The 16,424-nt window shown below is 59.6% G+C and overlaps 1 protein-coding gene across 1 annotated transcript in view; it reads left to right on the top strand.

Moving 5' to 3' along the window:
• Positions 1-1,532: 1,532 nt before the first annotated feature.
• The window catches only part of NCKAP1L (NCK associated protein 1 like), a 61,670-nt gene continuing 46,778 nt past the window's right edge, over positions 1,533-16,424 (top strand). Inside the window, exons 1-15 of the mRNA XM_074979731.1 lie at positions 1,533-1,610; positions 2,266-2,358; positions 3,172-3,228; positions 3,987-4,129; positions 4,428-4,518; positions 6,442-6,579; positions 7,040-7,088; positions 8,044-8,200; positions 9,256-9,312; positions 10,029-10,125; positions 10,901-11,010; positions 14,358-14,490; positions 14,679-14,760; positions 15,277-15,335; positions 15,802-15,947. Coding sequence (XP_074835832.1) covers positions 1,548-1,610; positions 2,266-2,358; positions 3,172-3,228; positions 3,987-4,129; positions 4,428-4,518; positions 6,442-6,579; positions 7,040-7,088; positions 8,044-8,200; positions 9,256-9,312; positions 10,029-10,125; positions 10,901-11,010; positions 14,358-14,490; positions 14,679-14,760; positions 15,277-15,335; positions 15,802-15,947 — 1,475 coding nt within the window. The 5' untranslated portion in view covers positions 1,533-1,547. The remainder of the gene's footprint in view (positions 1,611-2,265; positions 2,359-3,171; positions 3,229-3,986; positions 4,130-4,427; positions 4,519-6,441; positions 6,580-7,039; positions 7,089-8,043; positions 8,201-9,255; positions 9,313-10,028; positions 10,126-10,900; positions 11,011-14,357; positions 14,491-14,678; positions 14,761-15,276; positions 15,336-15,801; positions 15,948-16,424) is intronic.

Raw genomic sequence — 16,424 nt, 5'->3', positions numbered from 1 at the left:
CAGGTTAACTCAGCGGGGAGCAAATTTTTTACATCGGGCCCCACTTTTTATCCCTGCAGTTAGCAGCCCCTCTCCCCAACCTGTGTAATGTCATCCAAACCGATGGAAATTTTGGTTATGTTCATATAAAAAAAACCCCTTTCGGCCTGTGTAAGAAAATACGTATGTAGAATGTAAAAACTTTATTCATCGGTCTATAACGTGAACATACATCCATAAAAGCAGTAGCATAGTTCAACATTTTTAATGAAATGGATGGGCCTCAGATCCAGCAGCTGGTCATGATGTACCCCCTTAAGAAATGTCATGCCACTGAGGGGTCAGACCCCCACTTTGTGCACTCCTTGGTTAACTGATCCTCTCTCATTTGCTCCCCTTCCTGAACATCATGCCAGGACATTCTTCCCAATCACCTAAGAGTCAGAGAACTGGCCTCCTTGGTTTTGCTCCCATGTGTCAGAATCCTCTCCTTTTTGCAGCATGCACGGGAGTTCCAGGCTGGTACTCTGCACAGGGAACCAGCCCTGAGACGTGTGGCTTTTTTCCTCTCCACTTCCTCCTCCCAACTTGGACTGCCTGTGTGATCTGAGGCCAGTGCTTTAGGGACAGAGTTTCAATGAGTTTTAGGTCCCCAAGATGCAACGTGGCCCCTAATGGGGTTTGCAAAGGACCAAACCCTTGTAGGTGCTTTTGGAAATCCCACTAGGTGCTCAAATGCCTCTGAAAATCTGCCCTGTCCTTGTGTGTCCCGTCAGTACAATGGGAGAGCAGCGCTGCTCGACCTCACCGCGGCTGTGTGAAGACACAGGCAGTGTGAGGCGCCAGGTGCTGTGGTCATGGGGCCACCTAAGTACCTCAGGTAAAATGGGACAGTCTCTATATCACTGCCAGCCCTTCCCAGGTTTGACCCCTTCTTTCCACCCATCCCCCCCACATCTCCCTCCTCCCTGAATGTAACCCGGCTCAGGGGCTCAGTAGTATGACTTTGGAGCTCCTGTGCTCTCCTCAACACCCCTCCCCCATCCCCAGGGGATTCCTGTTTTACAGGCTCATCTAAGCACTTCCAGAGCCTCAGTTTAATTACCAGCCCCGCTCATCCTTAATCCCCTCTGCCTCTTTATAACCCAAACCCTCACTCCTGCCCCAGGGCCCCAGCTGGGCCCAGCACCTCTCCCCTGAGAACTCATCGGCCACACACATGCTGTACAGCAGAGTCCCACCTGAGAGCCACCTCCTGTAGGAGAAATCCTTGGCAAGGGGGTGAGGCAGGAGCCCCCATCCCCACAAATGGTGCCCTTGCTGCAGGCCAGGGTCCAGGAGGACTGACAGCTGGAGGGCCCTGCCTGGGACAGCAGGGGCTGGGGGCTGTCACTGTTGGGCAGGGGACAGATTTCTCTGGCAGTCAGATGGTGCTGGTTTGGGCTGCCGTGGGCAGTGGGGCCTGGGAGTTGTCCCTGCCCCCCTGGCGGCTCAGCCCTGCCGGATGTTCTCTGTTACAGACATGCTCAGACCCCAAGTCCAAACCCCCCTTCTTCACTGAGAAGACCATGGAGCCCTCCATCAAGTACATCAACAAGAAGTTCCCAAATGTGGATGCTCGGAGCAGCACGGTGAGCAGCCTCCAGCAGCCAGAGTCTCAGCCCCTGGCCCAGGGACAGCTCCCACCTCGCTCTGTACCAGCCTGCTGACCCGACACGGGCACTTAGCTGTGGAGTGGCCCCACCTCTGTCATCAGGCTTGGATACATATAGCCTCCCACTGCCTTCACGCCCTTTGGGCAGGGGACAGGAATCCGTACAGGCCTCCCTCACGCTGGCACGGTGCCAGGGGAGTGGGTGGTGGGGGTGTAGGTGGGTGTGCGGCAGCACCCCCCGGTTTTATACCGGGTGTCTGGCCCCACATCAGGGTCTTGGGCATCAGCCCATGCCCAGGGGCTCTGCTGCCAGTCTCAGGGTCCTGGCTGCCAGTCCAGCACCCTCGAGGCTCTACTCCCAGCCCATGGTCCCAGCCACCCTCTCCACTGCCAGTCTTGGGGTTGTAGGTGCTGGCCCCAGGGGCACCACTGCTGTTGGCTCAGCCATAGGCCCCACAGCCAGGGCTCTGCAGCTGCAGCCAGACCTGTATGTCTCAGTGACCTCTGTCCCCAGTGGTGAGGGGTTTGGTGGCTGGTTCCCGGCAGGACTGTGCATTCTCAGATGCATGGCTGGCTCCCCTGGGGGCAGCCAGGATGAAAGCTTCTCCCCCAGCGTCTGCCTTTTGCTTTAGCAACACCTGGGCCCGGTGCACAAGGAGAAGGCAGAGATCATCAAAGTGCTCAGCAGCTACTACCACTCCTTCGTGGACGTGATGGAGTTCCGGGTGAGTTCTTGCAGAGGGCGCGACGGCCCCAGCGAGAAAGCAAGTGTCCATCAGTGGCTGGGAGCATGGAGGCAGGCTGTAGGTGCAGCAGCCGGGGAGAGAAGGGTGGCCCAGACAGTAAGGTCCTGGCCTGGGATTTGCAGGACCTGGCTCTGCCAGAGGCCCTGGGTTCCCCTGGACCAGCCAGTCCCTAGGGAGTCTGATCTCGGAGGTCTGCACAGTGGCTGGTGGCCCAGCCCTACCCCCTGGGGATGTGAGGAGGAGGGCAAATCCGCTGGAGATTGTAGGGTGCCTAGATGCTGCAGTGATGGGTACACGTGGAGGACACTGGACTGAGCTCTGACCTGCTGTGTGCCAGCCTGAGTTGGTGTGTGATGGATGGAACAGGTGCTGCTTACACCTGCTGCTGTGCCCCGTGCTGGGTCCTGCCCCCTCCAGCTCTTGCAGAGGCTGTGTGGAGCCCCGTGGCCCTAGCTCCCACATGAGTGCTTCCCCACAGCTCATTCCAGGCCAGCTGTCTGCATCCCTGCACCCTGAGCACCAGTAACACCAGGGCCTGTTGGGAAGGGAACAGCATGGGGTCTTGCACGGGGGTGGTGCCCTGCCCTGGGGTGGTGCCAAACCTTGGGGGAGTTGCCACTGTCCTCTTTGGCATACCCAGGGCTTGGTGGTGTGTAGCAGAGCCCTCTGCTCACACTGACGCGGTGATGTGCCCTGTAATGCTGGGCTGTCAGGGCTGAGGCCTGAGGGAGAGGCGAAGTCCAGCTGGGGGCTCGGACCCTTAGGTGCGACTGACACAGCTTCCCTTGGCAGGACCATGTGTATGAGCTGCTGAACACCATCGATGCCAGCCAGTGCTACTTCGACATTGTGAGTCCTGGGCAGCCCCCCAGCTGCAGTACGTGGGCAGGGGCACAGCAGGCTGTGGGAGAAGTGCCTGGATGGGGTGCCACAAGGGGTGGTGCCTGGGGAGGGGCAGGCTATGGGAGAGGGGTAGGCACAGGGGCTGCAAGGGGTGGTGCATGGGGAGGAGCAGGCTATGGGGTGGTGTATGGACAGGGTGCCACAAAAAGGCAGTGTGTGAGGAGGGTACAGGCTGCTGGTGTCTCTGCTTCACTGGGGAAGCAGGACAATTGTGGGGGTGATGCACCAGGCTGGGAATCAGGGGATCTGGCTCTGCGTCCTCAGGCTAGGTCTTCAGGTGCTTGGCTGGGCACTGTCCCTAGGGTGCCCCTCAGTCTCCCCAGGCCCAGCTGCAGGGCCAGCCTCTCACTCTGCCATGCAGCACCTGTGGCCTTGTTCTCCAGAGGGCTCATAATGCACTGAGCACCACCACTCCTTGTGGTGGCTGGTCCCCCAGGAGCATTGCCTGACATGGAGAGCCATAAGGGCTGTGTGCGAGGGGCAACTGGGAAGTGCTGAGTAGGGTGGGGGAGTCCCCACGGCATGGCTGGCTTTGCCGCTGTCCCTTCTGCTGGGCCCTGCACCCTCCAGCTCCATGCGCTGCAGGTAAGTGCAATTGCCTTGCAGGGCTCATCCCCTCTGGCAGAGGGTAGCGCTTGCACATCCACGCACACTTGTGCACAGTCGCTCCCAGTCACTGACACTCCGCTATGCTGCTCCCCCAGCACTTGAACTACGACTTCACCAAGAGCTACCTGGACCTGGTGGTGACATACACGTCTGTCATCCTGTTGCTGTCGCGCATCGATGACCGCAAAGCCCTGATCGGGATGTACAACTGTGCCCATGATATGATCCAGGGCACTGGGTGAGAGCGGAGTGGGAAGGGGGAGGGTTGTGCTGGAAAGGGGACTCACACAATGCTGGGCTGAGCCGTGGAGGGAGTTAGCCAGCGGGACTCCCTGCCGCAGACATGTGTAGCCCTGATGGGTTCATAGGGCAGTATACGGGCATGTGACCCAGGCACTGGGGGGCAGTTTGCTGGGGGTGCGTGCATGACCCAGGCACGTGGGGGTAGTTTGCCATTTGGTGCATGACCTGGGCACTGGGGGAGCAGTTCACCCTGGGGGCATGAACCAATTCTCTGCCCCAATGTCTGTCTGCAGAGACCCCAGCTACGCCCGGCTGAGCCAGATGGTGCTGGAGTATGACACCCCACTCAAGAAACTCACCGAAGAGTTTGGGCCTCACACCAAGGTGAGTGACGCTGGCAAGGGGCTGTGTTGGTGGGAGGGGTGGCTGGCATTAGTGATAACTGCTGGGCACAGTGGGGAGGAGGTGGCTGGCACTAGTGATAATGGCTGCAGCTGGCCCTCGTGATAATGGCTGGGCACAGTGGAAAGGGGAGTGATAACAGCTTGGCAGAGCCAAGGGCTGTGTTGAACAGGGAGCGGCAGCTGGCACTAGTGACAACTGCTGGGCACAGCAGGGAGTGGGTGGCTGGCACTAGTGATAATGGCTGAGCACGGTGGGGAGGGGGCAGCTGGCACCAGTGATAACCTGTGGGCACAACGAAGGGCTGTGTTGGCACAGGGGTGGATGGCACTAGTGATAACGGCTGCGGCTGGCACTAGTGATAACCTCTGGGCAGAGCAAAGGGCTGTGTTGGGGGGAGGGTGGCGGGTCCTTGTGATAACCGCTGGGCACAGTGCGGAGGGGGCAGCTGGCACTAGAGATAACCGCTAGGCACAGCCAAGAGCTGTGTCGGGTGGGAGGGGCAGATGGCACTCAGCTGTCACTGCGTGAGACTAGAGTCCCGGCTGCGTACACATTCCTGCCAGAGGGTGCTCCCCGACAATTCCCCGCCTGCCATAGGCACTGACTGCCCCCTAGCCAGGGGAGCTCCACCCGTAGGCCGTACCTCCAGTCCTCCCTCTCCCTCCAGAGGGTCCTGAAACAGCTGTTCACACCTGACAGAAGGTGCTGTGTGGGGCAGGTGGGAGGCCTGTTGGGGAGGCCAGAGCGGGGAGCTTAGCTGATGGTGGGTGCTGAGCACCACTAATTTCTCCCTCCGGGTGCTCCAACGTGAAAGCACCCTCAGCGCCTGTGCCACCTGCCCCCAGCCCCAGCCTTCTGGACCTTCTCATCAGGTCCTCACCCATGAGCTCCCCCAGCCCCTCCCTTTCCACAGCCCAAGCTGGCTGCATGCTCAGCAGCTGGTTTGCTTCCAAACTGCACCTAGGGAACAACTCCACACGTCGCCTCCTCACCCTTATGTCTCACTCTGCTACCAAGACGCAGGGCCTTTCACCACCTGTGGAGGGTGAGGCCTTACCCTCCCAAAAATCTCTCACTCCCACACCAAGGGGCAGCCCCCCCTCACCCACACCGCAGGGCTCAGGTGTAACCTCACAACATAGGCACCCACCTCACCTGTACCCAGGTGTAACCTCACAACATAGGTATTCACCTCACCTGTACCCAGGTGTAACCTTGAAAATATAGACACCCACCTCACCTGTACCTAGGGGTAATCTCACAATATGGGCACCCACCCTCACCTGTACATCTTGATGAGGAGTTTCTTGCCAGACAGAATACTCCTTAGGAGGAACTTTGAGAAACGAGGACACCCCTGAAAGGGAGTGTGTATCTGTATCCACCAACTCCCATTGTGCTAATGGACTGGATAGACTATAACATTAATACAAGGTGAACTGGTAGACACTGGTACAGATACATTCCCTCTCAGGGGTGTGCTTGGTTTTGAAAGTTGAGATATGATAACTGTAGTTCAGATCTGGGTTTATGTGCTGCTCTTGGGTGCCATTAAGAGACGGTCTCCTTCTTAACAGCTGGCTAGCCCGCCATTTTCATGCCGCGTAGACAGGATGAGAGGCGGTGACTTCCCGCTTCTCCGCTAATGGCTGCTGTTCTTTCAGCTGAGCTGCAGACCAAGGCCCTGGGCTTTTGGCCTTACAACATGGCTGTATCCTGGTGCCTGGCCTCACACCCTGGCTCAGACCTGGCCCCATGCCCTGCCCTGTGTTCCCTGTAGAGCTCTCCTCACCTGAGGGCAGGCTGTGGACCCATTTGTGGCCTCTGGGCCTGACCTTGCTGCTGAGGGGCCATGTGGCTGTAGTTCTAATGATTGCTGCTACCTGCCCCTGCCCTCTCCAGGCTGTGACCAGCGCCCTCCTCTCTCTCCATTTCCTCTTTGCCCGGAGGAACCAGTCGGCCGAGCAGTGGCGCTGTGACCAGCTCCTGAGCCTGATCAGCAACTCAGCCGCCATGCTGAGCCCGGCCAGCTCGGACGTGGTGAGTCTGGCCTCCGGGGGCTTGGGGGCTGGCCGGTTGGGAAGGCCCTGATGCAGAGATCAGGGGTGTAGTCTGCAGGACACAGAACAAGAGCTCTTCCCAGGGCTGGCTCGCCCAGCTGAGGGCTGTGCTGGGGCACCAGGAGTTTGGGGAGATCTCAACCCCTTGCCCAGCAGGGGCCACGAGCCCCAGGGCCTCCCAGCATGCACGTCAGTGGGGCTGCTCTGATCCCTGTCTGCGGGGGGCTAAGGGCAGGCCACCGTGGAGCGATGCGCTCTGTAGCTATGACAATGGGGCTGGGAGCTGCAAGGTCCAGCTTGCCTTGGCCAGGCCCACGCTAAGATCTGGTCCAGGCAGACATTCTTGTAGGACCCATAGATCCAAAGTGGTTGGTTCTGGGGGCTGAGAGGGGAGGGGCAGGAGAGTTCCCAGTGGTGAGATGGTTCCCTTTTCTCCCCAGATGGCCTGCGAGTACCTGTCACTGGAGGTGATGGAGCGCTGGTTACTGAGTGAGTCACATGCCTCTGGTGGGAAGGACCTGCCGAGGGCATGGCTGGGTTGGGCACAGATCCCAAGGCCTCTGCGGGTAGCAGGGGAGGGTCACTTCTCCCAGCAGGGCCCAAGGGAGTCCTTACCCACCCCTGAAATCCACCCAGCCCCATAGGCACCCACCCCTCTACTCACCCATCCCCACTCCCGCCCATCCATCGCTGCATGCATGCACCCTATGCACACCCGTCACTCTGCCCACCCAGCCCCATATGCGCCCACCCCTCCACTCACCCATCCCCACTCCCGCCCATCCATCGCTGCATGCATGCACCCTATGCACACCCGTCACTCTGCCCACCCAGACCCATATGCACCCACCCCTCCACTCACCCATCCCCACTCCTGCCCATCCATCACGCCACCCCCCCAGCCCCATAGGCACCCACCCCTCTACTCATCCATCCCCACTCCCGCCCATCCATCGCTGCATGCATGCACCCTATGCACACCCGTCACTCTGCCCACCCAGACCCATATGCACCCACCCCTCCACTCACCCATCCCCACTCCTGCCCATCCGTCATGCCACGCCCCCAGCCCCATAGGCACCCACCCCTCTACTCATCCATCCCCACTCCCGCCCATCCATCGCTGCATGCATGCACCCTATGCACACCCGTCACTCTGCCCACCCAGCCCCATATGTGCCCACCCCTCCACTCACCCATCCCCACTCCCGCCCATCCGTCACGCCACCCCCCCAGCCCCATAGGCACCTACCTCTCCACTCACCCATCCCCACTCCCCTGCACACCTGCCGTGCCCCTTGCCCCACCTCCTCCTATGTCTTGCCACCTCCTGCATTCCTGTCCATCCTTGCCTCCCGCTCCCTGTGCCCAGACCCATATGTACCCCTAACATTCCCTGGCTGCCCCAGCCCCCTGCCTCTCACCTCCCTGCCTCTCCCTGCAGTTGGCTTCCTCTTGTGCCACGGCTGCCTGAGCTCGAGCCCGCAGTGCCTGGAGCTGTGGAAGCTGGCCCTGCAGAACTCGCTCTACATCCCCCTCATCCGCGAGGAAGCCCTGCAGATCCACAAGGTCTCTGAGGAGCTCTTCAGCAGCCTGAAAGGGTAACAGGGGCTGGGCGCTGGCACGCTCAGGGAAGGTCCTGGGGCAGGGTCAGCTGATGGGGGTGGGTGGGGGCAGCTGGCAAGGGGTGGAGGGTGACTGTGCAGGGCAGGGGAGGGCAGTGGGCAGGGAAGCAGAGGGTGGGGAGGGACAGTGGCTGGGGGCTGGTCGGGTGGGATGGGAAGGACAGAGAGGGCCCAAAGTGACTAGTACGGTGGCCAAGCTTGCAGGATTGGTGCCTCAGCCTTGGGACCGGCCCTTGGAGGGACCCCTGTGATGTGCCCGACCCCCAAGGGTCTCACTTCTTCCAGGGCACCCAGACGGCCTCCATGCCTGCTGGGACTGACCCAGGGGGCTCCAGCCCTCCTGCCCCACCCCAGAGCTCTGCCCTGCAGCTAGGTCTCCCCCTCAGTGTCAGACACCCCTGCCCTGCCTCATCCAGCCCAGCTGTCCCCTGGGGCCCAGCATTCCAGTCCTTTATCCACAGCACCTGAAGGAGGACGCACTGGCTGACCAGCCTGGGGCCTCAGGGAGCCCCTTGGTCAGGCCTAGTGCCTCCCTTTGACCTCCAGTGCGGGAGGTGGCAGGGTCTTTCCTGCAGCCAGCCCTCCCACACCCACCTCCCTGTACGGGCTGCTCTTCAACCGTGTTCCTGCTGCTTCTCTGGCTGGGCTTTGGGCACAGGCTGGCCCTGTCCTGGGGCTGGGTTTTCCACTCTCTATGCACATTTTCTATCCACAGCAGCCTCAGCCAGGCTGGTAGTCCCCCATTCAGGCTCAGACAGTGAGGCAGTGCCTGTCCGCCGCACCCTCCTGAGTGCTGACCTAACCTGTGTCCCCCTCATGGGGTAGCAATGCACAGTATTGGGGAAACTGAGGCACCCATAGGCAACATGAAAATACTTACAGAAAATTCCAAAGTCTGCGCTGGAGTCCAGGCAGGTCGGGGGAGGGAGGAAGTGGAGCTGTGTTGGGGCTGTGCTGGGGGCCAGCTCAGGGCTCTGGCCTGGCTGGGGGCCCCCCACATCGGTCAGTGCTGACTCTCACCCCCTTTGCAGGTATGGGAAGCGGGTGGCGGATATCAAGGAGTGCAAGGAGCAAGCTGCAGCGCACAGGTACAGGTCTCCTGCCCACCCGTCCTCAAACGCACCTGGTCATCCACGGGGCTGGGGGTTTAGTGCCCATGGGGGGGTCCCCTTGCCATGGCCAGTGCCCATTAAAATGCAGACAGGGATTGTACAACAGCTCTATTCATGCACCTCTGCTACCACACAGCAACTTGTGCTGCTCCAGGGCAATTCCCCACCAGCGCCCCCTCTCCTGCCCCACAGCCCCTGCTATCCCAGCCCTGGACTCTACCCCCTGCCCCACCAGTGCCCCCTAATCCACAGGCCCTGCTATCCTGCCCTGTGCTCTGCCCACTGTCCCACCAGTGCCCCCAATCCCAACCTGTGGCCCCTGCTATCCCGGCTCTGACAGTGGCCCCTGTCCCAACCTGCAGCCTTGGGTCCCCCTGCCCCAATTTCCGCCCATGCACCTCAATCCCCACAGCCGCTGCCATTCAGGCCCCTTCCTGTGGCCCACGGGGGTGGGAGATTTTTGCCCCTCCCCCCGAGAGATTCTCCACCCCCACCTCCCTGCAGTTGTTGCCCCTTGCAGGCCCCTGGTGGCACTGGGCTTGCCCCGCTGCAGCTGCATTCACAGTGCAGTGAGCAGCCTGCGACTCCCTGGTGCTGCGCCAGGCTCTGGGGTGGGCGTGGGACTGGGGTGGGGGTGGGGGTGGGCAGCGCAGTGTTCAGTGCAATCACATGCCCCCCCCCACTTTGCACAGTGGCCAGTTGCACCGGAACCGTCGGGCTTTCCTGCGCCATGCACTCCGGGAGCTGGAGGCATTGCTGGATGACCAGCCTGGGCTGCTGGGCCCCAAGGTGAGGGGGGGAGGGGACAGGGCTGGAGCTGAGAAGGGTCGTGAGCGTGTCTGTGTGTGTGTGTGTGAGCGTGTGTGGGCCCTGTAGTGTTCTGTGATTCCATGTCCAGTCCTTTGGCCCTGCCTGTTGCACTGACACGGAGGGCCCTGGTGTCTGCCCTGCAGTCCTGCGTTGAGGGGACAAGAGGATTCCCCCCATGGTGAGTCCTTGACATGCCCCTCCAGTCCCAGGAGACCCCCAGCTGGTGGAGTTTCCCACTGTGATGGGGACAGGTCAGCGCGTGCTCCTCTGTTCATCTCCCCTTCAGTCCCAGGCAGCGTCAGGGCCCTGGGACCTCCCCGGGGTTCCCTATGACTTGGCTTCAGGCTCTGTCCTGGGCTGTCTCTTGTCCCCAGCCCTGTGACAGGTCTCGCCCCCCACCACAGGTTCAGAGCCCAGGAGCTCACACAGGAGCTCACACATTGTTCCCATACTGAGGTCTGGCCGTGCCAGACCAGCTGGCTAGTTCTCAGCTCTTGGCCTAGGGAGAAGACGGTCAGACACAGCTGTAATCCCCCCGCCAGGAGACAGGTGGGCCTCCTGCCTCCCGGGGCCATGCCGTGGGCATGGGTGTCTCGACCTGAAGCGATTCCCCTGGCTCAGGTTGCCCCGAATGATGGACACCTCCCCTCAGCTGCCCACGGCAGGGTAGCTGGCGCCGACAGCCCCTCCGCCGGCTGCAGGCCGGTGCGCTGTGGTGCCTCAGGTGCCTGAGCTCACTCATCTCCCCCGCCAGGCTCTCTTTGTCTTCGTGGCGCTCTCCCTGTGCCGTGACGAGGTGAACTGGCTGGTGCGTCACGGTGAGCACGTCACCAAGACCAAGACTCCTGAGGACTACGTGGACAGGTCAGGGCAGGGCAGGATGGGCCTGGGGGGGATGGGCACTGGACAAGGAGGCACAGATCCCAGGTCTGGTCTGGTTGTCAGGGCAGGGAGAAGCTTTGGGGTGGTTTGGCTCTTAGGGGCGGGCCAGGCCCTGGGTGAGTCTGGTTCTGGGAGTGCAGGAGACAGGCCCTGGGTCAGTCTGGCTGTCAGGGCTGGGGTGGGGGACAGATCCTAAGGGGGGCAGGCACTGGGGATCTGGCTATGTTGGGGAGGGGACAGGCACAGGGGGGTCTCATTCTGTGAGGGAGGGAACAGGTCCTGGGTAGGTCTAGCTGTCAGGGCTGGGGTGGGGGACAGGCACTGAGGAGGTCTGGCTCTGTGGGGGAAGGGGACAGTCATTGGGGGTCCGGCTCTGTGGGGGAGGGGCAGACACAGGACATCTGGTTCTGGTAGGGAGGCAGGCATGGGGAGGTCTGGCTCTGGGGGGGGAGGGAAAAGGCATGGGGGGTCTGGGTCTGGAAGTGGGGGAGGCATGGGAAAGAGGGTCTGTCTCGAGAGATGAGGGAGACAGCCACTGATTGCTATGAGATCTGGGAGGCCATGGACCCATGCTGAGTAGGTTGCACTCGAGGCGTGTGCCCCAAGCCAGAGGAGAAGGTTGGGAGCTTCCCTTAGAGCCCTGCAGCCTGTGGGCATTGATTGGGGATTAGGAAATGGAACCAAGTGACATTAGGGTTACCATATAAAAATGAGGACACACCTGAGAAGGAGTGTATCTGAATCAGTATCTACTAACTCACATGTTAATGTGTTATAAGTTATAGTATATGTAGTACATTCCAAGAAACAGTGGACATGATCCTCACTGCCTGGCAACTGCAAGTAAAATGTCATGAACACAGCCAAGCCTTATATATGAGTTTCATCGACCTGACCAAAGCATTCAAGTCAGTCAATCATAGCACCCTTTGGACTCTCCTCTCAAGGATCAGCTGCCCCCAAAAATTCATTAGCATTTTAAGGCTGCTTCACAAAACATCACTGCCCCAGTATTGAGCAACAACAGATCCCAAAGTGACCCCTTTGAGGTCAAAATGGGAGTCAAGAAAGGCTGCGTCATTGTTCCATCACTGTTCCGCCTCTTCATCGCCATGACCCTTCACCTCATTGGTGGCAGCCTTCAGGTGGCGTGAAGATTGCCTACGGAATGAGCAGGAAGCTTTTCAATCTCAGGAGAATGAAGGCTAAAAGCAAGACCTCCATGGCCTTGATCATGGAGCTCCAGTATGTGGATGACAATATGGTTGTTGCTCTTTCTCCCACAGCCCTTCAGACCATATTAAACGCCTTTGCTGAAGTGTACGAGAATCTTTGCCTCACACTGAACATCAACAAGACCAAAAGTGCTCCACCTACCTTCACCAATGGGACAATATTATGCACCTTCTACTGGAGTCAGTGGAGAACTGTTGGAAAATGAGGACCACTTCCCATAGCTTGGAAGTCATCTTTCCACTAAAGCTGACGTTGATGTGGAAACCCAGCATCATCTGAGCTGTGCAAGCTCTGCTTTCACCCGCCTGAGGCAAAGGGTCTTCAAGAACCGGAACATCTATCCCAAGACAAAGCTCTTTGTCTACTGTCCAGTGGCTGTTCCACTACTACCACGTGCATGTGAAATCTGGACAACATGCAAGAGTCATTTGAAGGCACTTGAATAATATCATCAACGCTGCCTCAGGAGAATCCTAATTGTCTTTTGGGAGGATAGGCGCATGAACACTAGTGTCCTGGAAGAGTTGAACAAGACCAGCATTGAAGCCATTATCATCCATCAACAACTTGATTGGACTGGTCATGTGGTTCGGATGTCTGATCAGAACCTCCCAAATAGATTCTGTTTTCTGAATTGGAGGGAGGACAGAGGAGTGTTGGGGGCCAGGGGAAGAGATGTAGAGACATGCTGAAGGAACACATGATAAAGTGCAGCATCGGTGTTGACACTTGGGACAACCTTGCCCAAGACTGTCCCTGTGGAGAGTGGTCATCTGTGAGGGGGGCAAAATTTGAGATGTCCCACCACAGTGCAGAGGAGATTGGTAGAGAAGAGGAAAAGAGCATCAAAAACTGCCCACACCCTTTAACAGCTACTGACACCTGCTTCTTCTGTGTTAAGATCTGCAGCTCCAGAACTGAGCTCATCAGCCATCAATGGACTCACAAATAGGAGGGTGACATGAAGACGTCCCACTCATTATCGAGTGACTGCTGAGAGAGAGAGAGAGAGAGATAGTCCATTGATACAACAGGAGTTGCTAGATACTGATACGGATACACTGCCTCTCAGGGGCGTCCTCTTGTTTGAAAGGTCAAATATAGTAACTCTAAGTGACATGGCAGCTGTTAGTGGCTCAGGTGACCATCCTGGGCCCAATTCAGCTGGTGCTGGGCATCACATACACCGGGGCAGGAGGGAAAAGGGGCATGATTGCTGCCAGGCCCAAGTGGCACCTGCTTTTCCTGGCATGGTCTGGTGGGGACATGGGCTAAGAGTGAGCAGAGGCAATGAGAAAAGACTCCTGCAGGGAAGGGGAGAAGCTGTGGGTCCTGACGCGGTGGTCAGGGAGTGGGCATCCCTAGCACTGCAGGTCAGACGACTGCCATGGGAGCAGTAGCAGCCCCCTCGTTTTGGGAAGCCCTCTAGCAAGCTACTGCAGAGCTCTGTGGGTTATGTCTCCAAAGAGCAGGCCAAGGGGTGACTAGATCACAGTCCCTGAGCACCCAGGGGGAATGAAGACTGCTCGCAGACAAACCTCTGCCATGGTCCCGTGGCCAGGAGCTGAAGCCAGACACATGGGGCTGGACAGATGGCACTGATTATACCAGTGAAGTCATTGCATGATTGAAACCACATACTCAGGCTGTGGTGGGCTCTCCACTGTGGGCGATTTCTCAGAGCCCTGCTCTAGTTGGAACAGGAGGGACTTGGGGGAGTCACTGCAGCTCTGTGGGGGCTCAGCCTTCATGGTCACCCAAGGTCCCATGGTCACCCAGGACCCACAGCTAGAAGGGAACGTGCCAGTGGGCCAGGCAGCGCTTTTCTGGACAGCTGTGCAAGGGTGCGTCCGGAGCCCATGGCACCATCGTGGGTACATGGCTGTCTTGGTCCCCCTTTTTCCCAGTAAGATTTGATCCAGCCCCGCCATGCTACAAGTGCAAGGCCAGAGTGCAGAGAGATGGGGGAAGCTTGGTGGGACTGGCAGCAGGAGCCATGGGCCCGAGTCATTGCCCACACACCTGGGCCAGGTAGCCGGGGTGCAGCTCTTTCCCTCCGAGGAGCCTGACCCAGCCCCGTGTCGCCCCTGCAGTCACATCGCCGAGCTGCTGTTCGTCATGGAGCAGCTGTGTGCCCTCGTGCGGAGGCACAGCCCCGTGATCCAGCGCTACCACGTCCAGTACCTGGCTCGCTTTGACGCCCTGCTGCTCAGTGACATCATCCAGGTATGCTGGGGAGGGCTGCGCCAGCCATGCCAGTGAGCCACACGGCCCTGCAGGTGGGGAGAATTCCCTGGCCTGTGGGAGCCCTGCAGTAGCCAGCCCAGCTCTGGGCAGGCACAGGAGCTCTGCACCCCAGAACACGTCTGCGCAGTGGCCAGCGAGGAGCCCCCAAGCTGCACCGTCTCTTTCAGAATCTGACCGTCTGTCCCGAGGAGGAGTCCATCATCATGTCATCCTTCGTCAGCACCCTCTCATCCCTCACCCTGAAACAAGGTAGGCAGGTGCCCCTGTGACTCCCTGTGGTGCCCAGAACTGTACCTCCCTCTGTGGGCTGCAGGCCCCCTGCTCAGTCGCAGCTCCAGCCTGGAGGGCCGTAGGAGTGCCCTTGGCTGCAGCCAACCAGGACCAGCAGCAGCATTCTCTTGAATCTTTCCCATCTGGGTGCAGAATAAACTTTTGTGTGTGCATGGAGGCACATGTGTGCGCACCACCGGGAGAAACACAGGCCGAGCTGGGGGCGCTTGCTAGTCAGCTGGGCGGTGCTGGAATCTCTCCTGAGCAGCCGCACAGGGAACAGTGACTGGCAGCCCCTGCTAAGCATGCGAGGGGACAGGCCTGGCAGCCATGTTCTCCTGTGCCATGCCAGCCACCCCATGTGCTGAGTGAGGGGGCTGTGCCGCCCCAAGGCCCTGTCTCTGCCCCCACTGCTGGGTACAGGAGCCTGGAGGGGAGAGCCCCACCCCCATTCGTGGGGCCACCACCACTTCTAACCGTTTCTCTTTCATGCAGTTGACAACAAGGAGAAGTTTGACTTCTCAGGGCTGCGCCTGGACTGGTTCCGGCTGCAGGTAATGCCCCTCCCCCATAATGTGCACCCCATTAGGGGAAGGGCACCTGCCAGGGTGCACTGGCAGCACCTTGCCATCCTCTGCCAGTCGCCTGCTAGGCCCACGCCTGCAACACCTCCACACCCAGCTCCCACCAGGCCTGCACCAGTGACCCCTCCCCCACCCAGCCCCTTGCCAGGCTTGTACCCCTACACCCAGAACAGCTGTTTCTGTTCAGTAATGAGGGCCAAGGCCTGGTTCCAGGCTCCCTGCCCAGCCACAGGCTCATGGGACGGGCACCTGGCAGCTTGTGGAACTGCTCTGGGCAGGACCTGACCTGGGAGCCGGCAGCACCCAGCACCCAGCCCTGGCAGCTAATGCAGCCACCCGGCTCGATGAGGGGAGTCTCAGCACAGATTGTTGGGGAGGGGTGACGTGGCTGCCCGAAGCCCTGGGCTCTTTCTTGACCCCCTCTCTGTCCCCACAGGCTTACACCAGCGTGGCCAAGGCCCCCATGCAGCTGCGCGAGTGCCCAGACGTGGGTCGCGTGATGAACCTCATCATGTTCCACTCGAAGATGCTGGACTCGCTGGAGGAGCTGCTAGTGGAGACCTCGGACCTGTCGGCTTTTTGGTGTGTACACACAGCACCCAGCGTGGGGCGACCAGCACACCCCAGAGCCTGCCTCTGCCCCACCAGTGCCTCAGTTTCCGCACCACACACTGGCCTGCTGGGGAGGATCTGCTGCCCCTGGAGGTGGGGTCACTGATGGTTTCAGGCTGGGTTCATTCCAAAGCACCAGACAGTCCCATGGCAGGTGGGAAGAGTTGGTGCCCAAGGGCATTGCTAAGGCCAGGCCTCCAGCCCTGTGCTCAGCCCTTTCAGACCCATGCCCGCCCCATGTGGAACCACACATACACGTGTGCACATGGCATCTCAGTGGCTGGGATGGAGAACAGTGCACAGTCGCAGAGGGCTGAGCAGATGGCGGGATCTGAGCAAGAGGTGGGTTGTGGGGGAGAAGCTCCTGTGGAAACACACAGACTCACACACACGCAGTCTTCCACACGAGGAATTGTATGCACACACAAACCCAGCATCACGCACATG

The sequence above is a fragment of the Carettochelys insculpta genome, chromosome 29 (assembly GCF_033958435.1).
Source record: "Carettochelys insculpta isolate YL-2023 chromosome 29, ASM3395843v1, whole genome shotgun sequence".
Taxonomy (NCBI): Eukaryota; Metazoa; Chordata; order Testudines; family Carettochelyidae; genus Carettochelys; species Carettochelys insculpta.
This window is presented reverse-complemented; position numbering and strand designations above follow the sequence as displayed.